We start from the raw sequence: 12,431 nt of genomic DNA, 5'->3' as shown, positions 1-12,431 counted from the left end.
TCACAGAATATGCACAGAGAGGGCAGGTTCTGCTCCAGCAGCCTAATCATGGTGCTGTGGCTCATAGGAATCCGCTCAGAGATATTTACATGTCATTGGTAGAAGAGTGGCTGAGAAATGGTGTGATCTCTTTCAGGGGAACACAATTCTCTCCCTGCTTATAGGATTAAAATCTAGACCCATCCTGTTCCTTGAATAGCAAAGTCTTTTTATCACTGGTGGGCAGGGATCAGTGTTGGAGATGTGCTCATGGAGATTTGGGACCAGAATTCTTCCAAAAGAGAAAACTGTTGGGTAAAGCATTCCTTGACATCTGCTTAACAGAGTGGTCCAGCTGGGTGAAAATCAAACAAAAAAAGGGAATTAAAATATTTGTCCTTCTTGGGATGTTTGCACAGAACTTGTCCTTATGTAGCTGTGTAATCTTAACAGTCAGCCTGACGTAGGTACATAACAGACACACTGAACTGCTTTGTTTTCATAATTGCCAGTTAAGCTCAAGTTAGTTTTAAAGTGAAGCTGAAAGTGTTGAGAAAACCACCTCGGGACAGAACCGTTGGTATAATAAGTATTTTCATTCTTGCCCTGATAAAATGATTGGAGCTTTTTCAGTTGGCTTTGCTCTGGCCAGCTACATGTACTCACATGAGTGGATCTCACTGTTCAGTGGAACTCTTCACACACACAGTTACACCCCAAAACCACCCATATGCCTAAATATTTGCAAGAATGACCCTAAATGCAATCAGTCCAAAATGAAGAGCTTTCTAATTCAGTTACACCTGCAGTAGAAGAACCCCCTAAACACAAAGTTTAAAGTCTTAAACCTCACAGAGTTTTGCAGCATTTATTTTTTATCCTGAAAGTCACTTCATCCTGTCAACACCCACAAGGCTTCAAAGAAATCAGGTGAAATTCGAATAAAAAGTGGGAGGGGTGGAGTGAGAGCTGAGAAAGACACTAAGTTCTCCACAGACAGTTTGCAGTGCTCCATCCCCAATGCTACAAGTTCTTGGGAAACTTTTACACCACCATCTGTTTGTTAGCTCAGCTCAAGTCATGGAGCCTGAGGTGTGTCCCTGTACATAGTTTTAAGACACTTTCCCTGTCACGGTGTAAGAGAGGTAATTTCACCCTCAAACAACTGTTTACTTAATTAATAGTCAACTAACCACCAATTATTTTCACCCAGCCTTCCCCTCCTTCACAGGACACTTACCCAGGCACACTTTGGATTAGCCTAAATGCTTCTGCTGGTTTTTCACATAGCCAACCACGTTGTTGGAATTGCTTCCTGTAAAAGCAATATCAGCAAAGTCAGATCTTAGGTTAGCCTGGGGCAAATGTTTTCTCATGACTGTCTAAGCAGTCCAGTCTGATTATCTAGCAGTGCTCAGGGAGAGCTGCAACAGCACACTGGACAGAGGAAAGGAAATCCTTTCATAGTTTTATCAGCTAAATGGGCCCAATTTGGCTGGTTGTAAATCTTATGATATCAAATATGTTGTCTAGTTGTATCAGAGTATCACTTCCAGTCTGATCTGACTGTTCTCCTCCTGCTCGTGATCCAAGAGTTAGCAGAACACAGGAGCTTTGAAGACATGAGAAAACAGACAATCTGGAAGATCTGCTTTCTTTGAGACCTCAACTTGTGCAAGGGACCTGACACTTCTTGTGGTTGCAGGTGACAAGAATGGACTGATTCATTTGGCTCCAGTCATCACACACCACAATACAAGCTCTTGGCAAAAGACTCTTCTTTTGGCAGAGCTCTGTGTTCATCTGCAAGGAGTCCTGGGCCATGAGCAAAGCTCCAAAAAATTAACATAAACAGTACAAAAGTAAATTGGGTTGGGTGTTTCCCATCTGTTGGGCAGGAACCCCTTGCAGAAGGCTATGTCAGCTGAAGATACTGATTCCCAAGAATCCACAGTCAGGGCATTGCAGATGTTAAAATTCTGAGCAAGCCATGGAGAGCTGAACCTAAAGAATCATTTCCTGCTGTGCAAGAACCTTCCTTTCATAATCAGCAAATTCATTTTAAGCAATAACAATAAACATTTCATGCCATCAGCTTACCAAAATATTCCTTGTAATACTTCTGCCTCAGGTTGTGTCCATCTGTGAAAGAAGGTACAGAATGAGAACATACCCAGTCAGCCTTCATTCTTGGTGTTAAACTCCAGCCTCCTGTGTACAGCACAGATAAATTCTAGACATGGAAACAGTAACCTCACAAACTGGAGACCAGAAGATCTCTGTAGCTGAAGTGGGGCATCTTACCAAACTGTTTACATTATTGAACTATGCAGACACAACTCATTTCCCCTGAGTGGCTAATTGCTGGCCACCAGCATGTTCTGCTCTTTTCAGTACCTATGAGTCAAGGAATCACAGACTTTCTCAAATGAAAGAAAATTTGGGTGAAATTTCAGGCCATCTATTAATGTATTACTTAATTCAAGCTCCAGCTAGGTTTTTCTGTTTACTATTTATATTGCTATTTAAGCTCTTAGAAATACCTGGTGTTTAAGAGCCATAGGTTACACTTTTTTATATGGAGGCTATTAAAATATATATATAAAAAGAATAAAAGAGATGGCAAACAAATTAGAAGTTGAAAAACTCTTAGTCTTTTATGGAAGCAGTTCAGAAATCTGGTTTGATAGTTTACAGTGAAGAAATGGTAAACCTAGTGTCTCATGTCTCTACATTTAGATGATTTGTAGCCCAGTGCAGACATATATATCTACCATTCATAGACATGTTATGAGCTTTCCTGGAAAACAGTGTGGCCTAGATAAGTTGCTATATTTGGCAAATGTCTCAGTAGAAAAAAAAGGAACAATTTTCTGGATGCAGAAAACAAGGTAAGAAGTCAGAACTGGAATTTGAATCTTCTTTGTGAAGTGTATAGGAATCTGTAAATATTTCTGTTTTTTCTGCTGTGTATAATGGCATAAGCAGGTCACTACCTGCTATGCTTGCAGAGTCCCAGAGGACACTGACATAGAGAGCAAACAAGAAGTGTGTCCCCTCACATGGGTAAGCTCAGCCAACATCAAGGAGATTGCTGCAGAGTAAAGACTATCTCCCAGCTCAGTTGTCACACACTGCCCCGAGGCCTTGGGCTGCCCAGAAAGCCCAGGAAGGCAGATGTACCACCAGATCTTTGAAGCCAGGGAGAGCACATAGTCCCTTACTGGTGTTTGCATGACAGAGCTAGAGAGGCAGGGGGATTTCCAGTAGCTGACCTGGATTTCCACGCAGCTTGATGCACTGGCCCCTGTTGGGGATGCCTTCAGCCGTGTTACCCGGGTTGATGATGTGGCACTCGTAGCCTGTGGGGCAGTGCAGAGGCTCATCTCCATCCTCAGTGGTACTGCAGGCCTCAGCTGCAAAAGAAGCCTGCAGGTCATAAATCATGGCTTTAACACCCACAGGTAACAAAAATATATGACAACATAGACACCTTCTTCCAGATCTCCTTCCAAACCCAGACTACTTCTCATGCAAGGATACCAAGGAGCTAACACCACCAAAGAAGCCTGGCAGAGCAGGGGATCCAGGGCACACCTTAGACAAAACCTGATGTGTCTAACCTGAGATGAGGAGTGCAGGTCAGCTCTGTTCTCTGCTGACAGCCTGTGGTGCAGGGTCTGTGTGAGAGCTGTGGAGACAGACCATCACCATGCTAGCACTGATGGGTGGTCCTTCTGGGTGGCTTTTCCCTCCAAGCAGCCATACATCTGATCCAGCCAGTGTTTCAGGCTGGGTGAGGAATCAGGGAAACGTGACCAGGAAGCTGGAAGCTTGCTGCTGTGTTCCTTGCTTCACACCTATTCACTTACTGATAAAGTTTCAACTCAGATGTGACTCAAGATGTGCAAGGCAGTACCAGCCCTTGTTACAAATGGAAGGTTTAACCACATTGACTCTGGGTACCCAGCAAGTGCAGGGCAGAATAAGAAAGTAAAGCAGGACTCACAGGCAGTGTTTGTGTCCATTAAATGTACAGACTGTGTGGGGACACTCCACCATTTAATTTGCCAAGATTTTAATTTCAAGGACCTCTGCTGTAACTCTTACATCATGACTGATGGTTCTTAGTTCACTAATTACTCCCTCAAGCTGAAATGAAGGTTTTAAGATAAGAACAAATAATATAAGCATGACAAGGATGAATGAGGAGGAACCTATTTTATCTTATTTATAGCAGTGCAACTCCAACGAGCTGGAGGCAGAATTTTCTCTTGAAGAACTAGGATTTTCCATAATAGATGAGAGTCAAGGTTCAGTGAGTCTGATACCATCTGTCTAAGACCAAATAGGGTAATTTACTGGCACTACCTGTATCACACTAAAGCTGATCAAAAGCTGGAATAGCTTTTCCATGAAGAATACATCTGGGGATGTTTCACAGAAGAGAACCTCTCTTCCTATTTCCCCTACTCCTTTTATGTTTCACTTTGAGGTACTGGAAAAATTAAATAAAAGACCATTCTCTATGGAATTAATGTAAGAAATCCAATCTCATTAGCTGTTCCAAGCTAAGATGCTCCCTGCTTCCCAGTTCCATGTCAGCTTGACACAACTCTGCAGCAGTTTGCCTGGGTTTTCATTCAAAGCAGCCTTAAGATCTGAGAGCCAGAATCCCAGCCCAAGGCATCTGTGTGATGAGATCTCCTAATCCAAGTCTGCCCACAGTCTGTCAGGCAGCTGACAGAAAATCTATGTATGTTGACAAAGCCTTTTTTCTAAAAAATTATCTATTTCTACTTATTTCAAGAATGGATTCTAATCCAGTTCTACGGAGTGAACACACAACACAGCATTATTCCTATAGAAACTCCAGCAGCCCCAGCAGCCCAACAACCTGGCAAGCCCTGTGCGTGTTGAACATATGATTTATTACCTTTTGTATAGCTACCAATATTGCAGAAAAGCCAGTGAAACATACTGTACCTTGTAAGACTTCCTCTGGGCCATCCAAAAGCCACCCATTTCCTCCCAGCCAGCGGGGTTTGGGCTGAACCAACCAGTCTAAAACTGTAAATCACAGAATCACAGAGTCTTAGGGGTTGGAAGGGAAAGATCACCCAGTCCAACCCCCCTGCTAGAGCAGGATCACCCAGAGCACATCACACAGGAACGTGTCCAGGTGGGTTTTGAATGCCTCCAGAGAAGGAGACTCCACAACCTCTCTGGGCAGCCTGTTCCAGGGCTCTGTCACTCCCACAGTAAAGACATTTTTCCTCACGTTTACATGGAACCTCCTATGTTGCAGGTTGTACCCACTGCCCCTTGTCCTATCACTGAACATCACTGAGAAGAGCCTGGCTCCATCCTTCTGACACTTAAAGCACTTATAAATGTTGATGAGGTGGCCCCTTAGCCTCCTCTTCTCCAAGCTAAAGAGACCCAGCTCCCTCAGCCCTTTCTCACAAGGGAGACGTTCCACTCCAAAAGACAGCAAACCAAACAGCCAGAAACAAGAAACCACGGGGCTAAAGGCAGAGCAGCCACAGGGCACCCAGTCAGAGCAAAGTCGCTGATTGCCTGCCCACTTCTCTCTCCCACAGTTTGCTGGTGGGGCCCACTCTACCTGGAGGGGGCTGCACGGACTCCAGGCAGGCGTAGATGCAGCCGTTGTAGCAGCAGCGCTTGTGGCGCTGGCACTCGGCGTCGGCGCGGCAGCTGGGCACCTCGCAGGCGGGCTCCGGCAGCGACTGGGGCGGCGGCGGGCAGCGGTCGTTCTTCTGGTAGTGGGAACTGTGAGAATGAAGAGGGTACTCATAATCCTTGCAAAGAGAAGAAAAGGAAACAAAGGTTTGGCACAAGGTGAATACCCAGCATCCCATCAGTCGAAGCAGAAAAGGGATTTTCAAAGTGGCTTTCGAGAGGAGAACTAACTGTTCAGCTCCCCTGGCCCTGTCTCCAGTGTACTGAAGACATGCACCTTGGAAACACCAAACCACCAAGTTACTGTGCAGAACTAATTTTATAATTAAGGTTACTGTAATGGCAATGAGGAGGTAAAAAACCCCAACCCCTTCAAGTCTCTTAGACTTGTTTGAGAAACAGACAGAAAGACTCCAGGCCTCCCTGTGATGAGCGTGCCTAAACACCTTGATAGCAAAGCAGTGGAAACGATGACACTGTACTGTTTTGATGTTACGTCCCCACACGGGACCTGGAACTCATGTCCCAGGCAGCACTTGTCTCCTCAATAGGCTCCTTCTGCCTTCACCACCTTCCTCTGGATCAGAACTTACAGAGAAGTGGCACAAAATCTTTCAAGCTTATCCCCTGTGGGATCCTGGGTTGTTTTGAAACCATGAGATGTTCTGGGTGAGATCTGTGTGGGTGATGTCAGTTTAATCCCAAAGGAAATGAGGCTGTGTTTGACTACAGCAGGAAGGAGCCCAGCTGCAGACCGAAAGGACAAGGGAGATTTAAAGTGGATTAACAGGCACAGGATTTTACCAGAAATGTTTCTACAAGGCAGCATTCAGATGTTATTCAGGCTGGCAGCGTTTTAGCAAGAAGCAACTCACTCTGACAGACGTGAGTCACCAGGCCCACTCCCTTCTCACCTATGGCTAAACTGCTCATCTCTGGGCTTGAGCTCAGCTCCCCTGAGCAGCACAAAGTACTCAGAAAGGGCAATCAGTTCTCTGATGAATTAATACGCATTAATAAGCTCTATTCAAATAAAACAATGGATTCTGGATGTGTACTTTTAGAAGAGATCAGCATCTAGCCAAAGGTGGGAAGGGAGCATGGCCAGGCACCGGGTACCCAGCTGTTGAGTTTCAGAGTCTGATATATACTTGGTCCCATCTCTGTTATGTTTTGAAGTCAAGAACTGGGGTTGTTATTCCAAGAAACAATATGGTGCAATTGTCCCTGAGGAGATCTCTAGGAAATTTCACCATCAGCCTATGGAGTAACTTGGGGTGAGACTAATATCCGTCGTTATCTACATGCTGCTACATCCTCATTGTTGAAAACTCCCAACGGCATCTGTGGAGCATGTGTGGCTTTGTGAAACAGGATGTCCCCACATGTACTACCCAAGAAAATGTCCTAGCAGAGACCCCAGGAGGTCCATTGCCCTGGGGACTGACCACTAATGTCTTCATTCCCTTGGGAAAATTTGCAACATAGAGAATGAAGGCAATCCCAAGGGACATCAAAAGAAATATTGCACATTTTTCATGCTACTGATGTAAGAAATTTTACTTCCATGTTCTGTCATGTATTATACAGTGTATATAATAAATATAATAACTGGCCATAAACAACTTTTTCTCTGAAACAACAGGAGAAATTTAAAACCCTCCAACATTTCTATCAAATACATGGAAAAACACAGATCATCAGTGAGTGAAGTTTCAAACATCAGACTGAAGGAGAGTTAAGTAATCTGAAGGACAAGACAAAAAACAATAAGAATAATAGTCTCCAGCTATTTACTCTGGATTAGCAGTTTTGGTTTTTCTATCTGCAGTATTGGAAGATTATGACAAAATTAGGGTGGTCTTTGCTTTGAGGTACACGTGGGACAGAACTCTCATGGGAGGTATGCTCATCTGGAAGAAGAGGAGGGTATCTCAGTGCTGATTTATGACAACTAACTGGAGGGTAAATACATTTTTGGACGAACACTACAGCAGCTGCAAGGAATTCTTCATTTCTGGAAACTTTTAAAAGAAGGCTGCATTTTTTTCTCAAATGCCTGATGCACTGAAATAAAATGAAGACTGCTCCAGGTTTTTCCAATAGACATGTAGATGTCTTGATAAAGAATTGAAGAGCACCCCCAGGCAGCTGCATCCCTCTGCCACAGCCTGTGCAGGGGCTGCAAAACACCAGCAGCAAATCACTGCACTTGAGGAGTGCCCCTCTGGCTGTATAGCATGTGGATTTGCTAAAAGCTGGAAGCCCAGCTCCTTCATCCCACCGTGACTGCCATTTTTTCCTTCTCACTGCATTCCTTCTCCTCTTTCTCCCTTCTCTGTTCCTGCTTGACCCCTCCTTGCCAACCAACACCCTTCCTCAGAGTCCTTAATGAAAAACTCCTGCCCAGACCTCGAGCCAGCTCCTCGTTGTGACACCTGCTCACCATCCTGCAGCCAGCAGTTTGGGGGATGCATTTCTCCTCCTCTGGACTCAGATTTTTTGGACGCAGACAACATCACTCTCGGTCAACTCCCTACCCCTCGCCACCTCTCCCCCCCTTGCCCATGTCCTTCTGGGGTCCCACAGGGCTGTCTATGGCCCATCTCCTGTATGGCTGCATTTGCTGTCAGCACCTCCATCTGTTATCCCTCTACCCAAGTGACTCACAAATCAGCTGTTCCACCCACAGCCTCTGATTTTCAAATTGTAGGGAACATACAGCATTTGGTAGAACAGAAAGCATCTCTCTGAGAAACAAGAGGGGCTGCCAAAACAGATTCTTGCTGGATAAGAGAATGGAGAGTAGATGCTTTCCTCCTTACAAAGCTCTGAGGAGAAGGAAAAAGAAAAGCATTTTCTGTTTTCCCTAGATAAGAAGTTTCTGTCAATATGAGCAATTCTAGCTGAGCTTGCCAGATCAGTAGCACCTGGATTCATGGCTGCCAGAAAAAAAAAGTCCTTTGAAGAACTGCAGATTGAAAGAAGAGGATATATCCTCAGGGGAGTGGGCTCTGTGCCTCTACAGAGCACGTTATCTGAAGATCAACATGTAAATTCCTGTTCTACTCCTGTCCTGTCTCTCTGGGTCATTTACTTCATAGCTTCTATTGAATTGGAGCTTTGCATTGGAATATGACAGAGCACATTAATAAATACACGTTCCAGTGAGTGATTTTACAGGAAACACAGCTCTTCGTGTCATTTCCCAATTAAAGTGCAAAGCAGATGGTACTCTGTCCCAAGGGAGGCTGCAGTGAAGAAAAATTCTTGTGAATACTGGGGTACCTTTCAAATGTTAGCACAATGTTTTCTGCAAAATTTCAAGGAGACAAGAGCACTGTGTTGCAGTTCATTCAGTACGGAAAAAAGTGTCACACTTCTGGGTCAGTGATAACACGAACCAAATGTCACTCTAGATGCCATGGGCAAAAATAGCATCCATTTTAAATTAAAATATTTTCTATGTGGCTGCAGAAAACAGGTGGAGGAATCCCTCTGTGACACCAATGAGCTTTTTGTGCACAGGCAATGGCTGGAAGATGCAATCAAACCTGAGCATGAAAAAACAGACTGGCTGGGGCTTCCACCTGGGTGACTGAAGGGTCAGAAACCTTGAGTCAGTGCTGGCTTCTAAAGAGACTTTAATGGAGTAAGTCAGAATTTCAAAGTCTATTTTTTTTTTTTTTTTTCTTTCTAAACAGCAGGTCCTGAAATCCAAGCTATCAAATTTTCCTTTTTAAAATATTTTTTTATTTCCTCCATGGCCATCTCTGACAGTCCTTTGGCCCAGATATACCAGAAGAAAACCCAGCACCATCCTTTTCTCACAGTTACTCACAGTAACTTCTTGCTGCTTCAGTTTCAATTCCAGTACTACTCTAAGTCCCACTGTAGCTTTGGAAATGGTGGTTGAGCTCAGTACCCACTGCTGAATAGCCACAGGGCTCTTCTACCCCTCTAAGACACTGGGCAGGCACTGCAAGGGCTCTATCCCTCCCTGGGGACACAGGGGACACTGGAGCTTCTGCAGGTCCATGCTGTTCTCTTGCACAGTGAGTCTCTTGCCCTTCCCTGGCTCGTTCTTATTTGCGAGGAGAAGAAGGTGTGATCAGAATGTTACTCTGTCACTGTGGATCTGGAGGTCTCTGTGCTCCAGTGATTGACAAAACTGCAGGCAATGCCACTGTCCCTGTAGTACACACTGTCACTGTGAGCTGGAGAAATCTACCTAGTTACCCCAAAAGGCAGTTGAGGAACCAGGCAGGGGACTCTTCTCCCTGCTCTAAGCAATAAATCAAGTTCTCTCGCTAAATCTCTCCCCAGACGTGTAGGTTTTGCATTCCTCTTCTGCCCATCTGTGATTCTATGATTGATCCTCTGATTCTATGAAAAGCAGTGGCTGTACCAGCCTCCTCTCACTGTTCCGAGGGTGCTTTACAAGCTCCCCGCTGCAGCAGCTAGGTGGCAAAAAGTTTCATACAGCTTGGGAAACTTAATGCAACCCTTTTATAAAGAGACAAACTGCAGATTCAAATACTTCTTCTGCTAAAACGCTACACACACGTAAAGAAAACTCCCCTTTTGGGGTGAGCATGCCCAGCTCCCCCTAAGCCACCCCACTGCCCTTTACTCACATCATACTTCTCCGTCATTTTCAGATGCAGAGCGCGCTTCCACAGAGTCCTCGCACAGCCTGAATCTGGCAGCAAAACTAAGACACACAAGGCTGCAGTGAAGATCTTTTTACAAAAAGGCATCCCTGACAGCACCTGGGAATCCATTTTCCCAAGGAGAGATGGAATAAGGAGCCTGGCTTTGGGGATCCAGACGATTCAGAGTCTTGGCAAGCAGGGAGGGAGACGGGGCGGGAGGGAGCGCGAAGGCTGATCTCTGGTGGCAGCTGCTTTCCCTGCGCAGCTTCTGGGAAGGGAAGGGGGAAAAAAACCCAAGAGCCCAGGAGCAGAAGCCAGGAGCTGCTGTTGAACTTCTTTACTCCAAGTTAGACCAGGTTCTCGGCTCGCGTGTCCACACAAAGCACATGCTCTCTTTGAATGATAGATGGGGAGATTATTTGGAAAGATTATTTTTAGACCTTTGTTCCCAACATCTGGCATCCTCAGAGAGCCCCATTCAGAGCCTGAGTGTGGGATCAGATGACAGCTGCCGCAGGGGGAAACAGAGGTCTCGGAGGGGTGGGCTGGGCAGCTTCCAGCAAACAGCTCACCCAAACCTTCCAACCTACTCAGCTCTCCCTTTGTTTGCTTCCTCACTGCGCCCTGAGCTGTGGGTTTGGATCGTGTTTTGACAAAGTGATAACTTCATATGAAGATTGCTTGAAGGAAATGATTTAAAGACATAGTAAACATGCAGGGGCTTTAATTAAAGCAAGTTGACATTAGCTTTCTGCAAATGATTTCACAGAAGGGGAAGAAATGGCCATTGGGGAAAAAATAAATCCATATGCATGGGTGGGGAATAGGGAAGGAAAGCGGTTTAGAAATTACATGACCAAACGGAAAGCAAGGAAGGGGACGTGAGTCAGGCTGTGCCTGACAATGGGAGAGCCAGAGAGACTGGATGTGGGGTATCAGACACCTACATGGACATTCAGGCACCCAAGTGCCTGAAGGACAAGAATGGACTTACGAAATCAGGCAGGATGCTGAGATCCCAGCATCCTGCCTGGAACAGAGGCAGGCACATGCCAAAGGAAAAGTATGAGAACAGGGCGAATGTTTCAGAGACATGAGCTTAGATACATATGTCTGTGTACGCAGGCATGTACTTTCACAGCCTTCAGTAACGTTCAGGGATTCCTGAGCCAAATGTGGGGGCTGTTTATTTTATAATCCTCCAGTAATTTGTCCTCCAGCAGCTCATCTAGCCTTCACTTGGAATGAAGGAAGAAATGAAACATAAAGCTAGTCGAGGCAGGAGCACCAAGCCCTGCTTGCCTTCCATGTACCCTGAGTGCAGCCCTGCTCTACAGCCTGGGCAGAGCAGAGTGGAGGAAAGGCTTGCTGGGTGCATTGAATTTATTTCATACCTGCTACAAAAATGGGTCTGCACAGGACTGTTAGATCCCATGGACAAATATATAAAAATCTTCCAGTTCTTCCTTATACCTGAAAGCTGTGGCCAGTTACTTTGATCCATACCTAGGTGCCAACAGCTGCATGAAGGTGGTAGCCAAAGGATTTGATCTTGAAGCCTGACAATATGGAGACAGGAATCTGAAGAACAATTGAGATGTGGGTTTTAAGAGCTCTGTATTTAAATAGAAGATATTAAATTCCTTTAGAGATAAAGGGGTTTCAGGGTTCCTAGCAGTAACTGTGCTTTGGGATAGTCCTGTCCATATCTCTACTGCTGTAGAAAGTTTCTTCACAAGAAAACTTGTATAATCTGTGCTTGTATAATCTTCATCACTGCTTGGTCCATAGGTTGCTCCTGCAATAACATGACAGTTGCTGACTAAGGTGTGAATGAGGTTTTTTAGAGTATTCCTACTTAATTTATGTCTTTGTGCTGATATTTCACGTCTCTTTGCTCTTGCTGAAACCCAAACCAGCATGAAACAACAACTATTCATGATAAAACTCCCAAATTTAATTTTTTTCTTGTTTGTTTCATATACTTGTAATCTAGACTTGAAACAACTGATTTTAAACACTAGTAACTACTTCAGACACCATTTACCCTTTTGGCAGATACACAGCTCTGGCATTTACCTGGGAGAAAGCAGG

At 44.8% G+C, this 12,431-nt stretch overlaps 1 protein-coding gene across 1 annotated transcript; it reads right to left on the bottom strand.

The window, feature by feature from the left end:
• Positions 1-136: 136 nt before the first annotated feature.
• On the bottom strand, positions 137-10,723 carry WFDC1 (WAP four-disulfide core domain 1). The gene is made up of 7 exons (XM_010006205.1): positions 10,320-10,723; positions 5,606-5,801; positions 4,966-5,049; positions 3,255-3,395; positions 2,080-2,121; positions 1,220-1,294; positions 137-334 (listed from the first exon to the last, which is right to left on the bottom strand). The coding sequence occupies exons 1-6, from the start codon at positions 10,464-10,466 to the stop codon at positions 1,236-1,238; spliced, it is 669 nt and encodes a 222-aa protein (XP_010004507.1). The 5' UTR covers positions 10,467-10,723; the 3' UTR covers positions 137-334; positions 1,220-1,235.
• Positions 10,724-12,431: the final 1,708 nt, after the last annotated feature.

Source organism: Chaetura pelagica, unplaced genomic scaffold (genome assembly GCF_000747805.2).
Source record: "Chaetura pelagica isolate M959 unplaced genomic scaffold, ChaPel_1.0 scaffold139, whole genome shotgun sequence".
In the NCBI taxonomy this organism is placed as follows: Eukaryota; Metazoa; Chordata; class Aves; order Apodiformes; family Apodidae; genus Chaetura; species Chaetura pelagica.
This window is presented reverse-complemented; position numbering and strand designations above follow the sequence as displayed.